The following is a 23,447-nucleotide window of genomic DNA, read 5'->3' as shown; positions in this document are numbered from 1 at the left end:
ACTTGGAAACCAGAATTTTTTGAAATAAGGGACAGTGATACCAGGTAGATATCTTAACCAATAAGGTGTACTACATGTTAATATGAATGAAATATGTAGCTATTTCTTATTTTCGGGAAATACCAGTAATTCCCGGTAATTAGCAGTATATTTCTCACCGACCTGGGAAATATGAGTATTTCCCAGTTTTTTGCCAACCCTGGCCTCGGTTAACGTCCCTATCCTCCTTAAATACCTCGGACTCTTACATCCGAAGGCCATTTTCTAACGAGCTCGTTTCGCCTGAGATTTTGGGAGGAACATATTATGCGTGAAAAAAAATGTACACAAGTAATTCTCAGGTACCTACGTGTTTGCATGGGTATAAAAGTCACAATAAATCCTAGAATCCACTTTATTCAGTACGCATCATTGTTCATTAATCAAAATCGTCATTATTTCAATTTGTCACCAGAATTACTTTCGATTTTACTTCATGTTAATTTTGCGGATTGCTAGTCAGAAAATGAAAATTTTACTTATTTCATAGCGAAAAACTAGTTTCGTTTCGTCAGATTTTCTGCATTCCATTCCCGAATTTCGAACAAACGATTTGTTTTAATTTCTGCTTCGATTTTAAAAATAATGGATTTATCGCTAATACAAGAGAATAACATTGTTTTATATGTAAGCTTTATCGCAAATAGTGAATATTTTATTGTTTCCTGTCATTCGTTAATGTTTAAAGCCTGAATTTTTAATTAAACAGTTAATGTTTACGTGGAGTTTCAGCGGCGAGAATTTTTACAATGGATGCTAGAGGTTACGCGGCGCCAAGTCAAAAGTATCTCGCCATGAACATTTAGCATACTGCCCCAACCCACTTTATACCATATAAATTTGGGAGCTTTTAAATTCATTCCTTAAATGTTTGGTATTCTTAAATAACTCAAAATTGTAATAAGAGATTTTTATTCTAATTTTTTTTTTGTCCAATCTCTTTATGCACATAACCGAAAATCAACACTTCCTTGAAAAATTCATTTTAATCTAGGAAAAGTCTTCTAAACCAAATCTAGCCAAGGTTTTCTTATGGAAGTCATTAAGGGATGCAGCATCAAATGCAGAAGTGCGCCACTGAAATTTCTCCATTTTTTTCAGCAAGTCATCAATACATTAACATCGTCAACAATACCTACAGCAGTGATACTTGGTTTAACTGTCATGAAAATTGCCTTCTTTACCCTCGGTATGGAATATTATTGTATACTAGAGTATCCAAGAGAAAAAAGTCTTGCAAGGGAAAAACAGGTTTTTTTTCCCTGAGTTTGTAACATGAAATCTATTTCCGTATACATGTATAATGACCAGTTTACCTTCAACTGAACTTGGGAAATTCATGTTCTCTGGGTTTAAGGTTTAGATCCTACTAGTCCAGACTGAACGCTTATCCAACAACGGACTGACAATGTCCCCAATTCTTTGAACTTTATCAGTATGTTGTTCCCAAATTGACCAAGCATTGTCTTTCGACAAGACGTTTCATTCATCCATAATCTGACACTGTGATTTCTTTATTTATGCGAACAATGACCGTTTGGTGTTTTAGCAACATGGCCGATTTGACAAAACTAATTATAATTTTATCAAAGAACAACAACCCATAGCTGGGCCAGCCATATCTGTATGCATGAAATTTTAAAACTCTATACTCTATATCTTCCAAAGTCAATCAAGTAAAGTAAACGTATCATGTTTATTATGTTTGATAGACTTTCAATGGTATAAAGTTTTAAAACTTCATGTATACAGATAAGATTTTGCTGTACTATATTTTATAACTGTATAAAATATTAATTGTAAGTATTGGTGTTTTTTTAATCAAAATAGTTACATGAAAGTTCTAGATGTTGTGGTAAACCATATTCAGGAACGTCTTCTCTGATCTTGATAAACCTCTCTAGTTGGACGTCCCTCCTTTTCACTGCGCATGACGAACTTGTTGATTCTCAATTGTGGCAAAGTGATTTGTAGATTTCCCTGCCTACAACCGACTGATAATGTCAAGTGCGCGGTCATCTCTGCTTTTCACTGCGCTAGATCAAATGTGCGGACATCCCATTCATGTTACTACGCAAGATCAAGTGTATGTCACCCCTGCTTGTTATTGCACAAGAACGAGTTTGCGTACATCCCTGCTTTGTACTCAAGTATACGTACGTGATTTAATTCTTGTGTCACTTGCTGGTTGCAGACTCCCCTGCCAGTGCCTTGTGTAGAACAACTGTCAGATGTAAAGTGTGTGGTCATCCCTGCTTGACACTGACAAACGATCAAGTGTAAGGGCGATTCCCTGTCTCGAACCGACTGATAGTAACAAGTGTGTGGTCATTCCTGCTTGTCACGTTACAATCATTTTTTAAAAAAACACATGATAATCAGGTGGTGAATACTATAAAAGATACACTGCGCGTTAATGATGTTCATATTTTTGTCACATTTATTCCATTTGAAATGATTAGTTATGTTCTGTCCTTTTTGAGAGAAAGGTAAGTGCCATCGCCGTTGTGTTGGTTGGACAAGGAAGTTTGAGATATTTAACTCTTTTTTGAATTATTCATTTTAAATACCTATGTATCACTATTCCCATAGATCTAAAGAACATACAGGAAAAGTAACTTTTAAAAATTGAAGAAGGAATCGAGGAAGGAAAATACAAACATTGACGCAACCAACTGAAAAAAAGACTAAGTGTTAAAGGTAAAAGGAAAAGATAATTCAAATTTGAAAACCATAATACTGAGAGCCATCTAGCTTTATGGTAACACAGATGTTAGATACTCTTTAAAATACTTTATTTATTATTTCCTTACTACGGGTTTCTATAGTGGACGTTTAGATATCTCTTTGAAAAGTGAAATTATTTGTTATTATAAAGGAATCAACGGTAAGTCTATTTTCTTTTGGTTACTTGATGATATTTGAAACATGTTTGAAACTCTTATAAAAGTACATATAATCTAGTAAAGCAATCCGAATTACATCTAAATGTCTTGATGTACTAATAAAACAAATTCACTATGGCTGATGTCATGTTGTTCGAGAAGTTACGAACCTGCTTTACTGTAGATTCCTAAATATATGCGAGAAATAAATTATCGCGTAATTACGCGAGAAGCACCACTCGCGAAATAAAATTACTCGCTTTTATTTTTATGGTGCTTTAATGTATGTAAAATCTCTGGATAAATCACCGATTCGCGAATTATTGTTCCCGCGATTTGACGCCCGTGGGTCATTTCGCAATATTAAGTACTCGCGTAAAATAAGGAATTTACAGTAATTTCTGCAGCTTTCAGCATTACTAAATATGAACAGGATCCAAATAAACATTACTAGGCATTTACTGTTCTTCCAGTTGCAACTGGAAGAAGTTCCAACGTCAAAAAATTAATATCAACGTCCTCAGCACATATATTTTGTTCTTTGAGATGAAAAAAGATGAAGATAACGAACAGTGATTAATCTCAGAAAAATTACAAACAATACAAATCCGTGAGCAGGGCATAAAACACGGGGCCTCGGGAATTCCGAAGTTGGATCAGGTGCCTAGGAGGAGTAAGCATTCTCTGTTGACGGGTCACATGCGCCCTGAGCCCTATTTATGAATCAGGAACAATAATAAATTTATCATGCCTTTTTGAGCTCACCTGAGCCGAAGGCTCAAGTGAGCTTTTCTGATCACATTTTGTCTGTATTCCGTCTGTCCGTCTGTCTGTCCGTCCGTCTGTAAACTTTTCACATTTTCGACTTCTTCTCAAGAACCACTGGGCCAATTTCAACCAAACTTGCCACAAAGTATTCTTGGGTGAAGGGAATTCAAGTTTGTTCAAATGAAGGGCCATGCCCTCTTTCAAGGGGAGATAATAAAGAATTAGTGAAAAATTAATATCATATTTTAAAAATCTTCTTCTCAAGAACCACAGAGCCAGGGAAAATGAAACTCATGTGGAAGCATCCTCAGGTAGTGTAGATTCAAGTTTGTTCAAATCATGACCCCCGGGGGTAGGGCGGGGTCACAATGGAGGATCAAAGTTTTACATAGAAATATATAGGAAAAACCTATAAAAATCTTCTTCTCAAGAACAGCAAAGCCATGATGAGTCATATTTATATGGAAGCATGCTCAGGTAGTGTAGATTCAAGTTTGTTCAAATCATGATCCCCGAGGGTAGGGTGGGGCCACAATGGAGGATCAAAGTTTTACATAGAAATATAAAGGAAAAATCTTTAAAAATCTTCTTTTCAAGAACAGCAAAGCCCTAATTGGTCATATTTATATGAAAGCATCCTCGGGTAGTATAGATTCAAGTTAGTTCAAATCATGACCCCCGGGGGTAGGACGGGGCCACAATGGAGGATCAAAGTTTTACATAGAAATATATAGGAAAAACCTTTAAAAATCTTCTTCTCAAGAACAGCAAAGCCATGATGAGTCATATTTATATGGAAGCATCCTCAGATAGTGAAGATTCAAGGTTGTTCAAATCATGACCCCCGAGGGAAGGGCGGGGCCACAATGGAGGATCAAAGTTTTACATAGAAATATGTAGGAAAAATCTTTAAAAAATCTTCTCAAGAATAGCAAAGCCCTGATTGGTCATATTTATATGGAAACATCCTCAGGTAGTATAGATTCAAATTTATTCAAATCATGACCCCCGGGGGTAGGGTGGGGCCACAATGGAGGATCAAAGTTTTACATAGAAATATATAGGAAAAATTTTAAAAATCTTCTTCTCAGCAACAGCAAAGCCCTGATTGATCATATTTATGTGGAAGTATCCTCAGGTAGTGTAAATTCAAGTTTGTTCAAATCATGACCCCCTGGGGAAGGGTGGGGCCACAATGGAGGATCAAAGTCTTAAATAGAATTATATAGGAAAATACCTTCTGATGAAGAACTGCAAAGCCATGATTAGTCATTTTGATATGGAAGCATCCTCAAGTAGTGTAGATTCAAGTTTGTTAAAATGATGACCCCGGGGGTATGGATGGGCCACAATGAGGGATCGAAAATTTTACATAGAAACATATAGGAAAATATCCTCTTCTCAAGAACTGAAAATCATGTTTAGTCATTTTGATATGGAAACATCCTCAGATAGTGTAAATTCAATTTCGTTCAAATGATGACCCCCAGGGTAGGATGGGGCCCAAAGGGGGATCGAAAGTGTAACATAAGAACATACAGAAAAAATATTTCTTCTCAAGAACAGAAAAGCTATGTTTAGTCATATTGATATGGAAGTATCCTCAGGTAGTGTAGATTCAAGTTTGTTTAAATATTGACCTCTGGGATAGGGAGGAGCCACGATAGGGTATCAAATTTTTACAAAGGATTATATGGGAAAAAATTTTCACTGATTTGTGCTTTTGCCTAGCCAATGTGCTCAGGTGAGCGATGTGACCCATGGGCCTTTTGTTATTCATCATGCAATGTCATCATGAATTCATGTATAAATTTGAAATATCATGGTTGCAAAGATTATGATTATGTCTTATTCCTTCTCAAAGTACTCTCCATGCAATTTGGTGTTGTCTCAGTCCGTTATTGAAACTCTTAAATAATTATAGTTTCCAATTTAAATCCTTAAATCAGAAACACCCTACCATTTTAGCTACAATTTTAATATTTGAAAATTGAACCATGAAATAGAATTATTGTTGTTTATTTGTCAATGCATGTAGGGAAGTAAAATACAAAATTCACCTTGGAGTTCAAAAGTTTTCGGATGATTAGAGTTTCAAATATAAATACTTACAAAATTAATGTCAGTTAAATTAAAAAAAAATTAGATCTTTGAAAATACGTTGTAAAAGATGTAAAATACTTTATTTTTAAGTATCAGGGGACACAAAATCAGTTCTCTATAACCGTAAATTTGCTATATCCGAATTCGTTATATCCGTGAAATTTAACGAGGAATTGTTAAGAATTTCGCCGGGGATTGCAAAAAACTTCACTACATCCGTAAATTCGCTTTACTTTATTCGTAACAGACCTGGGGTCAATTACTTTGAAATGTAATGTATTAAGTTACAATTACTTTGGAATATTTACCATTACAATTACCATTACCATTACTCTCATTCAGAAAAGTAATTAATTAAATTACAATTACTTTGCTAAAGTAATGAATTACGTTAAACATTACATTTTATAAGTGAAAAACTCAAATGTTATGCCCAGTCACAATTTATGTCCATAAATTAACTTTCTCACACTTTGTGTTTGGTTAATATGACTTCCCACAGGTCTATAAGTCAGAGTGGTATTTGAATTTTGGATCCATTTATCATGTTCATGTAGTTTACCAATCTTCAGTTGACAAAGAAAGCGGATCAGAACATTTTCAATGTTCTAGTTTTGTTCAGTCTCTGATATTAGGTCCTCTTTTTTTGAATAAATGATACACACTTCATACTACACGTATATATTTTATGTAAAGTGATATTTAATTAACAGAAAATTCTGTAATTGTAAAAGGGTATGTATTAATAATTTAATTAATTGGCACTTGTAATTAGCTTAGCATTATCAATGAAGATATAAAGTTAACACAATTAACCATAGGTGATAATTACTGGTACCTAAATATAGGGTTTGAAGTTGACCCTCGAGACCCAAAAACGAATGATTGACAGTATCAATATTTACATTTGGCCTTAGTTTCCCTTTGTGTCTTCAAGTAGATCATACTGATCTTGTATCTTGCTTACCAATTCCATCTTACCAGAAAGAACTTTGTGAAAAAAAACAAGTTGAAAAATATAGTTTGTATCTTAATTCGTAGTCTCAGTACACATGTATTAATGTCACTTGTTTTGTAGCTATATTTGAAACCTAATAATTTCTTTTAATATTTTTTATGACTCTCTTCAATTCGTTTTATAACTGTCTTGTAAAGAAGCTTTCTATTAAAACGTCTATGTCTATCATTCACCATTGAATAAACATAAAAAAATGGTAAGGTATAGGATATTAATTTTAAGACTTAAACATTATAAATAAAAAAAAATAACCTCTCAATTGTCTTGCTTTGTTTAAGATTCACCAATAAAAAGACATTTAAAAACAAAATGTAATTGAAATGAAATTGAAAAGTAATGGTCATTAGTGACATTTTTTTTGAAAGTGATGCATTACATTACAATTATTTGTAATTGAAAGATGGATCCATTACACATTATACCCAATAAATTTAAAAAAAAATGTAACGATTACAATGCATTACCATTACACATTACCGTTACCCCAGGTCTGGTTCGTACTAAAGGAGTTTTACTGTACAATGATTTAGCAACTTCTGGCTCTGTGAATAGTGTACTCCTTTGGTAGCTAAATATTCGTGTTGACCTCAGAGACAGCAATATTTGTATAAGATTTTAATTAGCAAGCGATTAATATTGATCAGTGCTTGAGATACAAAATATGTAGATTGTATATAAAAAAAAACAACAAAATCACAAGATGTTATATTATCAAGTGTTGAAAATTCACAAATGCAAAAACTCATACACTGTTAAAAAAAAAACAAAAAAAAAAAAAAACAAAAAAAACAAAAACAACAGCAACAACAACAACAAAAAAAACAAAAAACAAAAAAACAACGAATTCTTAATATAAAAAAGAAACAAACTTATATGTATGATGATCCACTGACATTTTTTAATTTTTTTCTTTGATACAAGGGAACAAAAAAAAAAGATTGGTTGAATAGAAAACCCGTTTTTTTAATATTATAAATTAACAAGATATCATTAAAATAAACATATGTTGCAATATAAAAAAAATAAAAATAATGATTCAAAGATATTATCAATTTTGTTTCAATAGGTATCGAAAGTGGGGTACAATTATCAACTTACAAATCAGCATAAAAGGATTAAAAAAAAATATTAATCGAACATACAAATATTTCTATAATTCTTTGTGATTTTTCAGAAATGGCCAAGAGGAGGTATTGCTATATCCGAATAGCTATTATCTTGTGGATATCAAGCAAAATGGTTAAAACCTTCAGGCCAAATCTTTTTACCAAATCTCTCTGCCACTATTCCACTAAAAAAGTTGATTGTTCGAATAGAAGCTTGGAGAACATACCATTTCTCAATTTAACACACAAAATAATAATCATGGACCTGTCAGAAAACAACTTCATTAATGTAACCGATAATTTTTTTGAACCGATACAGGATTCAAATATAACAGAACTTTTCATGAAGAGTTGTCACATTCACTATATATCTCCAAAAGCTTTCACACTTATTCCGAACATACGCTCAGTAGATCTATCTTTCAGCAATCTGAGTGTCAATGCCCTGAAGGAAGGTTTGAAAGGTTTCAGTGGCTCCAGTATAAAGTATCTCGACATTTCGAATATCATTGCAAGTGAAAAGCCTAACACTCTACCAGAAGACGTTCTCCGAAGTCTCCTAAAAACAAATATAACCAGTCTAAGGATGAGAAGTTGGAATGTAGATAAAGTTATAGGGAAAACCTTTCAAAATCTATCAGGTTTGCACAATTTAGATCTAAGTATGAATGAAATAAATACTTTCGAAATGGATGGTCTCTCTGAAATTAAACTATTAAACTTGACTTGGAACAAGATGACTTCATTACCGAGAATGTGTAATAATCAAAACAGAACATTGGTACCAAATTTGAATAAACTGTACCTTGCAATAAACCATCTTCTTGATTCACAAGAATTCCAAACACAAGGCCAGTTTACCGAATTTGTACTATCTCAAATTATCATTTAATTTGATGGATAGAATTAAATCGAATTCATTTTCAACCATCAAAAAATTAGGAATTTTACTCATTGGAAACATGTTGACGTACGATTTGGCTATAGAAGAGGATGCACTCCATTCCGAAACACTAGACATGTTATTCCTTGGAAGTTACAAAAGAGTGTCAACTCATACTTTCAATCCAAAAACACTCTTTGAAAAATGCACACAGTTAACAAAACTGGAAATGTCAAAATTTGATTTCTCCGAAGTTTCCATTGAAAATTTCCATGCAATGATATCACCTTTGAAAAACCTTAAAAAGCTTATTTTAAGTCACAATAATTTGAATAATGTACCTGATACCTCCAATTTTCCTAATCTTACCTTCCTGGATTTAGAGGGGAATGCTATTCGGCATGTGCACAAAGATTCTTTTCAAAACAACTCACAGCTTAAGAGCATTAGTTTTAAAAGAAATCAACTCACAACAATTCGACAGGATACTTTTACAGAAGAAATATGGAAGAATCCAAAATTATCCATAGATATATCGAATAATCCATTTGCCTGTGACTGTGACCTTGAATGGTTTATCAACTGGGCATACAAAAGAGGTATAATAGCGAAAAACAGCGAATATCAATGTGATTCCCCCAAAAAATGGAAGGCAACTCGACTTGATATCCACATTGAAAGTCTGAAGACTAGCTGCCATCCAGTGAACAGGGTGTTCATCACAGTTTTAACAGTTTTTTCCTTCATGTTTATATTTCTTTTTGGTTTAATTCTTGCATGGAAGTTAAGATGGGACATTAAGTATTATTTACATACATGTAAATGGAAGGAAGAAAGTCGAAGAAGATATCAAAAAATTATTGATAAGGAGCTTAAAGAATACGATGGATTTGTGGCATACAACACACATGACCGGAAATGGATTATGTCAGAACTTGTCGACGCAATGGAGAAGGAAGAAAACTACAAACTTTGTCTCCATGAGAGAAACTTTTTACCGAGCTGTGCTCATGTTGATAACATACTAGAAAATATTGAAGCCAGTAGAAAATTCATTTTAGTCCTTTGTAACAACTTTATGAGTGACCAGTGGTGTAATTACGAAACTATCATTGCCAATCACAAGTTAGCAAATGGAAATGGGGACATAATTTTTCTGATTTTGCTAGAAAAAATTAACTCCAAACATTTTACAACCGCGCTGAAAACTTTATCAAAAGCTGTAGAGAATGCAGAATGGACTTTGAATGAGAACGGGAAGAAATTGTTTTGGAACAAACTTAAAGATTTATGGAATAAGTTAACGGATAATGTCAAAAATGTCAAAATTCAAAATAGTCTTGTCTATAGAATTTATTTTACTGATATTTCTTTTCATTAATGTCATGGAGGTGAATAAAGGCCAAAATTCAAAATCACAAGTTTGGGTATTAAAAAAGAAAAGATTTTTTTGGGAATCTCGAAGAAAGATGATTATTTATTGATGAATGACTTTTCTGATATAAGATGAGGGACAGTTCCAGAAAAATGAATAAATTTGCTCAGTAAAATGCCTTTTCTATTAAGGAAAAGAAGTTTAATAAGTTATTAGACATAAAGCTCGTGGAATGAACACGGAGAAAGAATGATTGTGGTGGGTTAATGAATATAATTGCACTGTGGACGAGTGAGAACCAAAAATTCGAAAATAAACGTCTTAGTATTTCCTCATATTTGCTTTTATTTATTTACCTTTCGCAATGATTTTCTCTCATTTCTTTTGTTAGGGCAATTCAATTTTAAGTTTAGTTTTACATTTGTACTTGTGTCTTTTAAATAACTTCTGTGGTTATTTTTAAAGTTCTGGATTGAGACTATCATCTTTTAATTACACTTGTTCAAAAAATTATAAATTATGCATCACCAGTCATGAAAATTTTTTACATTAAGAAAATAGCTTCCAGGGGATCTTAAAATGTTGAATGTGGTTCACTGAGATTTTTTAAGGAATATTTTTGAAAAATAAATGTGCTTAAATTGATATTTTAAAAAATAGTTTTTGCTTCCTATTTGCGTTATGCTTCATAAATCTGCGTGTGCTCTACTTTCAGTAATACTATAATTCAGTTGCGTTGGTAGAGTTATATGCTTTCCTTTCCTTTACATGTTTGTCAATCACTCCTAAGATCGTAAAGACTTACACAAATTAAAAGGGAAAAAACTCAGTGTATTGAAAATAACTTTATTCTTGCATATATATTAATAAACAACAATTAAAAACAATTGAAAGGTAAATAAAATAAAAATCAAAGTAAAAAATAACAAACAAACAAAACATACCGAGAAAACTGAGTAAAAGGTGAAATAAGGTGAGGTGTTATCCAGAACAAACAAGGTTTAGCGAGTTTTACTTGCCAACAATGTCATCAAAACATAAGCGAATCATGACTCAAATCTGTAAATAGAATATTATAAAAATAATGATGAAAAAACCCCACTCCCCCAAAAAACAAGAAAGAAAAAAAACATGCATCCCCTGTCGACGTCACATCCGCCATGTGCTCCTCGTCGTGATCGGACAAACGAAAAAATCCGTAGACATTTCAGTGAAAATAATGTCCCAACAATTAGTATGGAAACGTCAGTCAACAGTCGACTTAATGATATTTGCTGACATCGTCATTGAATTGACCATAGAATTCATTTATATAGGAAAAATTGAATTAAACTATAATACGAGGGCTGTTCGGAAATTATTGAGACATTTACTTTTACTCCATAAAGGCCAGAGATAAATTCATGTAAATTCGTAAACATTTTATAAAGAACGAATAAAACAAATGTGCAAAATTTCTAATTTATAAGATAATTAGACAAGTTCCGGTGAATTATAAACATGCATATGTCTATCGACCTGGAGCAGCATTGCTACGTCATTTTAACGTCACGTCAGGCGGAGATGTTTTCGCATGTGAAACGATCGGGAAGCCTTTACTCTTCTTTCTCTTATCACATATAATATTCCTAAAACCAAATGTCTCTTTTCTTAAACATTTCTTTAAAAAACAAAATTAAAAAAAATGTGTGCTGTTGCTACCCCAGTGTAAAAAATACCTGAAGTGTCATATACAGATTGAATAAGCATCTTGCAGTACCGATTAATGCAACGCGGGTCAACGTTATTTAGTCCGTAATAATCGATGGTCGTCCGGAGCTCTTGTTTTTACTCGTGTTGAATATTTTGTAAGAAAAAAAAATATATGCCAATGAAAAAATAAAACCCTTAGACATGTTTTTTCATTGTTATTGTTTTAGCAGGTCGTTTAGTGTGGAAAAGAGTTCTCCATAGCGCTACACAAAATTATAGGTATGCTCGCTGCGCCGCCTTGACGTCAAAATCCATTTTGTCGTCGTTTTCAGATTTCTATACCGCGCTTAAATTTATTTATGATTTCCGTATTTCTGATCGAAATTCTGATAAACTTGCACAAAATGAAGTCAAAATCAAACTGAAAAATTGTAAACATAAATTGAATTATTTTCGCTCTTACTATGGGTCCTCCGGGGGTTTGAACGTTGGTGTTACGTATTTTCAATATCTGATTTCGTGACTGCGCCGGGTACCCCTACCATTGACACATTAATATACAATTGAAAAGAAGAAATAAAATATTTGTAAAATATTTTTTGCTTTTATCAATTCTTAGTATTTGTAAAACGTATATGCAAATTTTCACCGAAAGACGTTCATTAGAAAAAAGAATATACACATTGTCTCAATAATTTCCGAACAGCCCTCGTAGTTCCTGTTGCGGGTTCCATAATAGAGCTATCCCACTCAAAGCCAATAGATAACTGTATAATGCCCCCCCCCCTTTTTAAAATTCAATTCAGTAAATGTTGACTTTAAACGAGACTGTTCATGTTCTTGTTTCATTAACTTATTTGTCAATAGGCTGCCTTGTTTTAGAAAGTGTTCGCACATTGAGCATGTTTTCTTTCGTATCGAACGAATTAGGAGACATAAGCTCCATATGCAGGTGATAACGGTATATTGCTACATAAATAAGAAAAATTGACGATTGAAAAGTTGAATTCATCACTTTTATCATAAAGTATTGATGTTAAGTTATCATTAACGTCTTTTTCTATTAATATATCCGAATATGAAACAGTTTTGTCAAACTCGGTGGTATCTTTTATGTCAAGTTCACAGGGATATATTGAATCAATGTAAGAATGAAAATGAAGACTGTTAATTGATAAAAAGTCGCCGGTGTATCTAAATGTTGAATTAAAGGCCACAGAAAGAGACTTCTCCTTAATATATAGACGTTTATGAATGAATTCTGCTTTATATGAATACAAAAATAGATTTCCTAATAACGGGGCAAAATTGGTACCCAGGGGAATTCGACAGATTGTTAGAAGATTTGAGCTCCAAAAACTTCATAGATATTAATTCATTGTCAACCAAACACTTAAGTATCTTTTTAATATCAACTTCGAAGGACTTGTATTTACAATCAGAATGATTTTAACAAAATTATTTTGCAAATAATCAATGACAAGGTAAGTAAATTTAAAAGTTCCATTTTTATTGAAAAAGCAACTGTCTATGATGTAAAAAAAAAAAAAAAAAAAAAAAAAAGCAGTATGTATATCCCCTATCAACCCGTCACACCCTACGTGAGCCCTATATATGTATTGATCGGGTAAACGGAATATTTCATTGTCAAATTTAGTATGAAAAACAAAGACCTATCAATTGATATAGAATATGTCAGTCAAAATACGACTCAATGCTAGGTTATATTTGCGAGACATAACCACCGTATGAAGATGAAAGAGAAATATTAGGAAGTTGGTGATGGAAAAACTGAAGTAATCTCGTTTGTCATATAGTATAGTTGTTAGTTGGCCCTTAGTCACATATGAACGAAAAATAACGACTATTATCGTCATCTATATACTAGTATCTTAATGTGGAATTTAAGGCAACAGCTTGTGTTTTTTTTTCTTGTCATAATCAGTGAATCAAAATTTACAAAGTAAGCGTTGTCACATTGATTTTTATTTATACAAAGTAAATTAATCTAATTTAAAATGTTAAGATCCCCGATTCGTGCCAATGATTTTCGTTTGAAATCGACTGAAATACAGTGGATTGTCTTAAATGTACAAGACAAGCTAGAACAGGATTAAAGTATTCGGCAAAAATATGTCAAAAACATTTTGATTTGTAAAAGGTCACCACATGAATTTCCAAACATCGAGTGTCAATCAATTGATTATTATATAATATCGTAATTTTTAAGAAATGAGGATATTAATATATGTGAGCTTGAATACTATATATCTATCAACTTTGTACAAATAAATTTCTTTAAAAAAGATTTATTAACAAGTATAAGTTAAGTTAGTGTGTGTGGATTTATGTGTTAAACCTCCTATTGCCTCAAAATGAAAATTGCAATTTGTTGCATTATTGCTTCATTGCAAGTTTAATTTTGTTCCAGAAAAGTTCCCTTCCAGGCGAATTTGCTGATGGCCATCTTATATAGGTCATGGAACGAAGTAGCATATGCAAAGAGTCTGTCATATATTTGCTCTGAATTTCCCCCAACAGCACAACAATAAGCACATTGGCACCGTCATCAATCAGTCGATCCTGCGCCACCAGAGTCTCGTACTGACACCATTGACTCTTTGCAAAGCTGTTTGATATAACTAAAATGACTTTTCTACTTCTCTTTATAGTGTGAGAGATTTGTGAGAAAATAGTCCTCCCAGGAAGAAAGTCTCTTTCGTGAAGACACAAGCGATATTGCTCCTTACCCTCAAGTTCTGACATCAAATTGGAGATAACCCAGGAGCGGTCATCTTCATTATACGCAACAAAGGCATCAAATAAAATATCTGACTCATCCGTTCCTTCAATTTTTTCATATCCTTTTCGTGACCGGAGCAAATAAGCATAGTATTTTATATGCCATTTGTATTTTTTGTAGAGAACAACAAGAATGATCAGCAAAATAAAAATGCAGACTGTAGCGATTGCAATCGCCTCTTGCATCGTCAAAGAATGACATTCATAATATGATGGGTTATAATCCGTCAAGGTTCGGTTATATAGATTTTTCGGAGAAGAACACTGGTAAGAAGATAGATCATTCTGGAACAAAATATCTTTCCTTTCTTTCAGTACAGAGTTAATGAACCAATACAAATCACAGTTGCAAGCATATGGATTGAATCGGATATCCAGAAGAGAAAGACGATCAAGTGTTGCAATAGAAATAGAGTTATTGTCAATAACACTAATCCTATTTGCCATTAAAGTTAAATTCTTAAGACCCCTCAAATCTTCAAATAAATGATAATTCAAGGCTCCAATATAATTGGTTCCCAAATCCAGTACTTTGAGACGTTTCAAACTGGAAATAATACGCGGAATTTGTAGAAGATGGCAATCATTGATAACAAGTTCCTCGAGTTTGAGCAAAAATTCCAATAACAAAGACATATTTGTATTCATCAAATCAAAGCGCGCTATGCTTAATTTCACTAATTCTGGTGTATGCTTAAAAACACGGTTTGAATCAAAAGTTGGAGGATATTTAGCTCCGATGTTCCCAATGTGGAGTTCTTGAAGAGAGTTGGAAGATAATGACATTTCCTCAAAGATGTTTTCAACACTAAAAAGATTTTCAAGATACAGATTTGTTAGATTGGGTAGATGAGCAAATGTATTGTTCTTCAAGATTCTTATTGGATTGTAAGAGAGCGCCAAATGAGTCAGAGTTGTCAAGCATTTGGAAGACTTTTCTAAATTTATCAGATTTGAAATGTGATTTTGTTGGACATCCAAATACACCAACGATGGAGTCAAAGATTTATTATCTGGATCACAAAATGTTGGGAAAAAAATAATTTCGTTTAATTGCAGAGATAAGCTAGAAATATTACGCAGTCCCTCTAGGGATATATTGTATATTCCATTGTCAGCGAGTGTAAGTTCCTTGATGTTGGGCAAATTCTTAAAAATGGAACTGTTAACACGGTTTTTGATTTTGTTCTTATTCAAAAAGAGTTTCTGCAGCGATTGACTTTCTATTGTTGCAAATTCATGGATATCTATTTCTGTTCCAGAGAGGTCAATCACTTCAATGCTTGAAGTTATAATATCCGACAAATTTGCATGTTTAAAAACATTGTCACTGAAATTCAAATTTCTGAGATAAAGTAAATCTTCGAAGATTCCGGGACCAACATCAACAATGTTACATACAGACAAATCTAAATAGTCCACTTTATGTTCCTTAGACACATTTTCAAATGTCTGTTTTGTGAGATTCTCGTAAAAATTCCCTGAAAGATCAATCTCCTGAATATGTTTTGGAAGCTTTGGTATATAAGAGAGATTTTGATTAGAACAATCCGCAGTAATATTATAACACCGACAGACAGATGGACAATCATTTGCTGTCACTGTAAACAGGGAAAATAAAGCCAATACTGCTCTACTGGAAATGTCTTTTGAATACATTCCTTGCAAACTGCAAATAAAGTAAATCGAATTAATGTCTAAATACAGTCGTTCTTTGCAGCATTTAGTTTCTTAATTTCTTTATCACAAAGTTATTTAAGCCTACCATAAATGTTGACATTATCAAAACAGTAAAACTCGGTTATAGCGAAGTCCTGGGGACCTGTGAATTCACTTTGCTTTATCCACAATTCGTTATATCCGTATAACGAATTCGTTAAAGTATATATAACGAATTCGCAATATGCATCTTTTCCTTCAAGTATTTCTACCAAATAATGTCAGTTAAATATTTTAAATTTTAAGATATTGAAAATTCGTTATAAAAGATGTAATTTTCGCTATTTTTAACCTCTCCGGGACAGAAAATCAGTTCGCTATATCCGTAAATTCGCTATATCAGAGTTCGTTAAAAGCGTAATATTTTCCTAGGATTTGTTAAGAATTTCGCCGGGGATATTGAAAAACTTCGCTATATCCGTGAATTCGCTATATCGGTGTTCGTACTAAACGAGTTTTACTGTAATGTGTACTATTCAGATCTCATCAAATCTCTAAAAATTGCAGCAATATTTGAAGGGATGGATATAAACCTTACAAAGAGAGGGGACCTGAGATTGAACATTAACTGGCCTACACTTGTATGGATGTACAAGTAATAGCTGTTCAAAAAGCTTCCCTGACTAAAGCAGTCAATATGTGCATAGAAGTATAAGCATGGTGAGTGATTAACGTTTATGTATAATTTTTTTATTTTGGGGGGGTGGGTGGGTTCGAAATTCTAAATATTTCAATACCGTACATTTTGAAGACTTTGTACAAAACATCTTGATTTTTGTTTTATTTGTTTGCTAGTCACCAGAAAGATAGAAAGTGAGCAAATAAATGTAAAATTATTCAGTGTTTGTATCTCATGCAACATGAGTACAAATCAAGTGGAATGTATATGCCTGCGGATAACATTTGAAAGAAGTAAATATGACCTGATATTGAAGATTCTTTAAATGTGTTTTAAATTAAAATGAAGTTAGTAAGGAAAAGAAAATAATGTAAAATTTGATATATGCTGTGAAGCTGTGGCTGTGTAAAAGTAACTTAAAATAGTTTCAAATGCATAGAAGATCTGAAATGCCGAACGACAGCTAAAAATATAAGTACTTATAATACCAATTGTAATTATTCAAAGAAATGAATATCTTTATGAAGACTGAATTGTATACTTTTTTGAATCATTATTTTACAAATAATTTTATTATAGAAATAACAGTGTTTTCAAAATCTTAATATAAGAAGTTAGCTAGGATATAGCTATATGGATGTGCATGGTACATTTAAGCGAAAAAATAATCACAATGTTGTGTATTAGGTGCATGGCAAAATATATCACACCAGAAAATTTAACCTAATCTTGGCAGCAAAAGATTATCAGAATTGAAAAAAGTGCACGCATTTCCTTTGTTGAAGTGGATGTCTATATTGAAAAAATACTGTCTGTAAATATATGGCTGAAGACAAAATTCCATTTATTGTCTAGGGATGAAAAAGTGTAAATCAAAGTTATGCTTTATCGTTACAGAAATACTATGTAACAGTTTTAAAAGCTTCTAAGACGTACTCTTCTATTGTGTACTACGGTGGAACTTTGTTAAAATTATTTTCAAAGTTAAAAAAAAAAATCTAAATCACCAATACATGAACTATGAGGATAACGTACAGTAATCATGCTCAAAAGTCCACTGGAACAATACAAATTGGGAACAGAACAAACATTGACCTCTAAAAACATCAAAGCTGGAATCAGGTGCCATGGAGGAGTAAGCTTCCCCTGAAAACGTCAGTCATCATTCGACTTGATGATTTGATATATTGTATTTACTAACAAGATCATTGTATCGACCATAGAATTTGCAGAATGTTGACTTCAAACGAGATTACTGAAACCCATGCATCATCAACGTATTTGTCAATAGCTTGCCTCGTTTTAGAAATTATTTGGACGTAGAGCAACTGGGAGGCATAAACTCCATCTGCAGGTGATAATGGTATATTGCCACATAAATAAAGAAAGCTGACTATAGAAAAGGTGAAGTCTCCACGTTAGTCATAAAGTTTAGCCACCATACTTTTTCTAGTGAAATATCAAAATATGAAACAGACTCTTGTGGTATCTTTTATTCCAAGTTCAAAGGGATATATCGAATCAATATAGGAATGAAAATAAATACTGTTGATTGATAAAACGTCGAATACAAGGCCACAGCAAGAGACTTCTTCTTTTCATTTGGAAGTTTTTGAATAATTTCTTCCTTATATGGATACAAAATAACGGGGCACAATTAGCACCCAATGGGAAATTCAACAAATTGTTGGAAGACTTGATCTCTAAACTCAGAACATTTCATGGATATTGTCAATCAGAAACTCAAGCATCTTGATATTAACTTCGGAGTTCCTGTGTGTTCGATGGCCGATATGAGCCGTCAAATTACAAGTAAGAGTAACTCTATTATGTACGCAGAATTAGTTGACTTTAACAGTAATACCTGTATCATTTTGTACATGTACATCTTTGTCAATCACAAAACGCTTGTAATTGTAATTTATATTTGTACATGTACAAATCTTAAGACAAAACACATTTGAAACTACTTAACATTCCTCAGATTTATTGGGGAGATTATCTGTAAACTAAGACAGGGACTAAAACCAAACACGTGTGTCTGGTTTTTCTTCTCTTTTCTTCTTTTCTCCCCCTTTTTTGTTGTTAAATTATTGCTGTATTCCTAATTTTTGATAATCATAAAACGCAGCAAGATTATTTTTACTTTCACATACGTTGTCTGAGACCTCAACATTCACATTTTTCCATCAAAGAATATCTTGTTAGTGTCTTTATTCAGATTCCACGTGTTTTGGTTTGATCTTAATTTCCTTACCGACAACGCAATATTAAAATTCATTCGTAGGTCCCAAAATACTGGCTAAAGATTCCAGAGACAATGAAGCTGCATCTCTAGTATTTCCCTTCCCTTCCCTTCGGATGAAAGATTGTCGCTCGATGATCTGTGTAAGTAAGAACTTCGTTTATTTTTCATTCTACTCTTTCCCTTGTTCCATTAATATTTTTTCTCCTTTATTTTTTTTCATTGGAACAAGGAAAATAATAGAATGAGGAAATGAATAAACTTCTTACTTAAAGATTCAGCTTCATTTTCTCTGGAATCTTAAACTAGTATTTGAGGCCTAAGAATGAATTTCTATATTGCGTTGTCGTGAAAGAGGTTTAAATCAAACAAAAACACGAGGAATCTGAATAAAGACAGTTACAAAATATTCTTTGATAGAAAAATCCGAGAGTCATGATCTCGTACGACGTATGTGAAAGTACAAACAGTCTTGCTCTTTTAAAGATCATTAAAAATAAGCATTTATTTAACACCCTCCTCCCCCCCCCCCCCCCAAAAAAACACGTGTTTTTGTTTTAAACCCTTTCTAAGTTTACAGATAGTCTCCCCAATAAATCTGAGGAATGTTAAGAAGTTTCAAATGTATTTTGTCGTAAGATTTGTACATGTACAAATTCATATTACAACTACAAGCGTTTTCTCATTGACAAAGATGTACAAAATGATACAGGTACTACTGCTAAAGTCAATTAATTCTGCGTACATAATAGAATTACTCTTACTTGTAATTTGACGGATCATATCGGCCATCGTATGTGTGTACAATCAGAAAATGTTTTAAGGTTAGACGACACGTTCCTCAAAAATATATTTTTTCCAAGAATTTGTCATTGAAGTATTTCTCCTTTAACAAGTTTCCTCACAAAAAAGTAAGGTACCTTACCAGGTATTTGTACAAGATACAAGGATGCTATTTACTATATAATCCTATTGAAAATCACAAGCATTGCCAATATCACATTTTTTTGTGTCTTTATATACTTAGACATTTTAAAAACAATTTAAAAATCACAAGACAATAATAATTATGACTAATTTGTTGTATATTAAGAAGAGATACAAAACAGATATTCGAGCAACGTGTCGTTAGACCTTAATAAAATAATTTTGCAGATGAACAGTGAAAAGGAAAGCTATTTTACGGGTTCCATTTTTTATTGAAAAAGCAGCTGTCTAGATGTTCTTATCGTGGTAAATTGTTGTATGAAAAGTGTTGAAAAATCGTACGTTTTGATGATATTGATTTTGGGAAAAATTTGTGACTTCAAGTTTTCTAAAAGTTTCTTGGAGTTTTTCAGCATCCACATCCGATAAACACCACTTGAATGTGTTGTTGTACAGTACTCCTGAAGTTTCTCTTTCACTGCTGTTAATATCTTCGTGAGAAGTAAAGAAAAAGGCTTGGTAGAACATTTACTGGAACTTGTATCTATGTTTGCAAGGATTTCTATTTAGTTTAGGAATCAGTATAGGTATGGAAATTCAAATTCGATTTCATTGTTTATAATATTTTAAAATAATCAAAACTGAAATGTGATTTTGAAGAATTCCCTTCTTAGAAAAGGAACTATATTACAAATTTAATAACCACTTGGAGAATGATTCCAAATTCCTATAAAATACAAATAAATAATGATACTCATAAAAAACAATGCTATTACTTGCTTTGTCAGCGGGTACCAGTAAATATTGATCCTGTAATCTATTTTATTCTTTTTTCACTTCTAAATCATTGAAGACAGGAGGATAGATGGTTTTCATATTTCCCTTTAACCTTTTAATACGAGATGTCAACACCCATCTGATACTTTAAATCCAATTTTGTACGTGTCAACTCTCCCTTTCTCATATTTGGTCTATTACCTGGTGTAATCTTCCACAAAATTCATAATATTTATAAAATTATGACGCCAGTTGAAAGGTCGGGGTTCCCTAAAATTAAAATAAGTGATTTATGGTCCCCATTAAGTACTAAATTTACGTCACCAATAATGCCGTGTCCAGCATACTATAGCTGTAGGGTGAAGAAAATATGATCATGTCGGAGGAATATGATTCTAGGCGCTCTAGAGGTTTTTTTTGTGGCAAAGTGGTTAGAGTGTCTGCTCTAGAGTCACGGAGTAAGGAGTTGATCCTTACGTCGCGGGTTCGAATCCCACTGTGGGACGTGGAGACCGGTCCTTCGGATGAGACCGTATAAACCGAGGTCCCGTGTCGCAGTAGGTGCTAGCACGAAAAAGATCCCTCACTGCTCAATGGCCGTAAGTGTCGAGTACAGGACAAAATTTACAGCTCTCCACCGGCAAGTGGTGGCGTCTCCATATGAGTGAAAAAATTCTCGAGAGGGACGTTAAACAACATACAAACAAACAAACAAAACTGTGTCAATTCCTCTGTTGGCAAATTTAAGCTTAAGGAACATACGGATTAATTGAGCAATACTATCTTGCGTAAAACGTGGTTGTTTAAAAAGCTTTTGTTCTGCAATGTCCATAATCACAGATCCCAATCTGTCTTCAGGAGTCAAACAATCCTACTATAGACTTTCCTTGGTCCTTTTAAATGGACCATTTCAAACTTTCAAAGGGACAGAGTAAAGTTTAGTGCGGATGTGATGAAGACCTTATTGTTTATTTACATAAGGTAAGATTGTATCAAAAAGAGATATCGTATATTACAGGTTTATTATAAAACCTTTATCCATGACTACGCTTACGTCTCTGCGTATTGTTACATGTTAAACTTCCAATCCCATTCACATTGCTACACTGTGGACTTAAAAGATTCCCAACACTATCGACAGTGTCATTGCTATCACATGTCTAGTTTCCTAATCCAGTATGCATTTCGTTTTCTACGGAAAGGTGTACTCAATGATGGGCTATTGGACTTTTCGAGAAGAGCTGGCTTTTAAATTCGACAGCTTACTTTTATACAAGGACAATAAAAGAAACTCTTTGTTAAATATTTAGATGAACTGTTGATTGAAAGACAATAATGGGCCATAATAATGGGCCATTGCAAAGCACAAATTACGTTGTCTAGGATTGATTGATTGATTGTATGTTGTTTTACGTCCCATCCGAGAATCTTTCACTCATATAAAGACGTCACGATATACCGGTGAGGGGCTTCAAATTTTGACCTTTACTCGACACTCAGGCCATTGAGCAGTGAGGGATATTTATCATGCAAACGCCTGCCGTGACACGAGGCCTCGGTTTTTAAGGTCTCATCCGAAGGACCCGCAACTTTCACTTCAAAGTGCGGAGCGCATGGCGAAGGAACAGTTGCTACCCATTTTTTATCGACTGAGGTCAGTCTCGGCCGAGATTCGAACTCACGACCTCCCCATTACGGAGCGAGAGCTCTACCGACTGAGCTGCCGTGAACGGTACGTTGTCTAGGAAAGGGAACAGTAGCCACCTTATCCTGAACCCCTCTTCTTGCCATCCTTACTACTCTTATCAAATTTTCCTTCCGGAATGTTTTTTCTGTCTAATTTGGTTCCTTTTGAAAATACATGTATAGTTAAAAGGAGATACTACCGCTCACGAATAAAGTAAGTTATGTTATTTTGCTTTCCATCATCTTTTGTGTTTTTGTATACCGGTATATAATGAGTGCACTCACAAAAGCATACAACTATTATTATTATTTTTTTTAATCTATAATCAATTCCGTGCCTTTGTATATAAGGCAGTACTAAATGTCAAAGTAAGCCGTCGACTGTATAAGTCAGTGTTTCTCGCTATGTTCATAAGTAGGATGGTAAACATTTTGTAAAATTTTAACTTTCATTGATAAAAAAGAATTATCAGATAAATTAAAGTGCTTGTTGAGAAGATGCTGCACCCTTATTGATAAGATTTCTATGCCCGGATATTGTTTTATTAAGTTAACTCTTGGTTTCATCAACATAAATTATCGCACGAAGGGTACATTCGATTTCGTAGACAACGAAAGAAAAGTTACAGTTCAGATTTTCCCAAGTTTTGATACAAAAGCTTTGTCCTGGAATATTACTAGGAATAGAACAACTTGTAATCTAAACATCACAGTTTAACAGTTTTTGGAAGAACATTTAGAAATAGATGACATGGGTTCGGAAAAAATAAATAATATCTCTAATAGAAGCTTTACACATTCAT

The 23,447-nt window shown here is 33.2% G+C and overlaps 2 protein-coding genes across 2 annotated transcripts; one reads left to right on the top strand and one right to left on the bottom strand.

Annotated features, from left to right (window-relative positions):
• The first annotated feature begins 7,989 nt into the window (after positions 1 to 7,989).
• LOC133196956 (toll-like receptor 1) lies at positions 7,990 to 10,350 on the top strand. Its single transcript, XM_061332799.1, has 4 exons — positions 7,990 to 8,003; positions 8,346 to 8,520; positions 8,756 to 10,123; positions 10,309 to 10,350. The coding sequence occupies exons 1-4, from the start codon at positions 7,990 to 7,992 to the stop codon at positions 10,348 to 10,350; spliced, it is 1,599 nt and encodes a 532-aa protein (XP_061188783.1).
• A 3,904-nt stretch (positions 10,351 to 14,254) lies between these two features.
• LOC133196955 (toll-like receptor 13) lies at positions 14,255 to 16,330 on the bottom strand. Its single transcript, XM_061332798.1, has one exon. The coding sequence runs from the start codon at positions 16,328 to 16,330 to the stop codon at positions 14,267 to 14,269; it is 2,064 nt and encodes a 687-aa protein (XP_061188782.1). The 3' UTR covers positions 14,255 to 14,266.
• Positions 16,331 to 23,447: the final 7,117 nt, after the last annotated feature.

Source organism: Saccostrea echinata, unplaced genomic scaffold (genome assembly GCF_033153115.1).
Source record: "Saccostrea echinata isolate AGI-Se365-2 ecotype Australia unplaced genomic scaffold, CSIRO_AGI_Sech_v1 ptg000030l, whole genome shotgun sequence".
Classification (NCBI taxonomy): Eukaryota; Metazoa; Mollusca; class Bivalvia; order Ostreida; family Ostreidae; genus Saccostrea; species Saccostrea echinata.
Note: the sequence above shows the minus strand (reverse complement) of the source record. Positions and strands in the feature narration are given on the sequence as shown.

Excerpts from the sequence above, each read along its gene's own strand:
- LOC133196956 (XM_061332799.1), top strand. Across the intron at positions 8,521-8,755 it reads TAAGGATGAGAAGTTGGAAT|AATTCCAAACACAAGGCCAG; the intron begins GTAGATAAAGTT and ends TTGATTCACAAG. Across the intron at positions 10,124-10,308 it reads TAACGGATAATGTCAAAAAT|ATGAGGGACAGTTCCAGAAA; the intron begins GTCAAAATTCAA and ends TTCTGATATAAG.
- LOC133196955 (XM_061332798.1), bottom strand. The coding sequence starts at position 16,330 with ATGTATTCAAAAGACATTTCCAGTAGAGCAGTATTGGCTTTATTTTCC.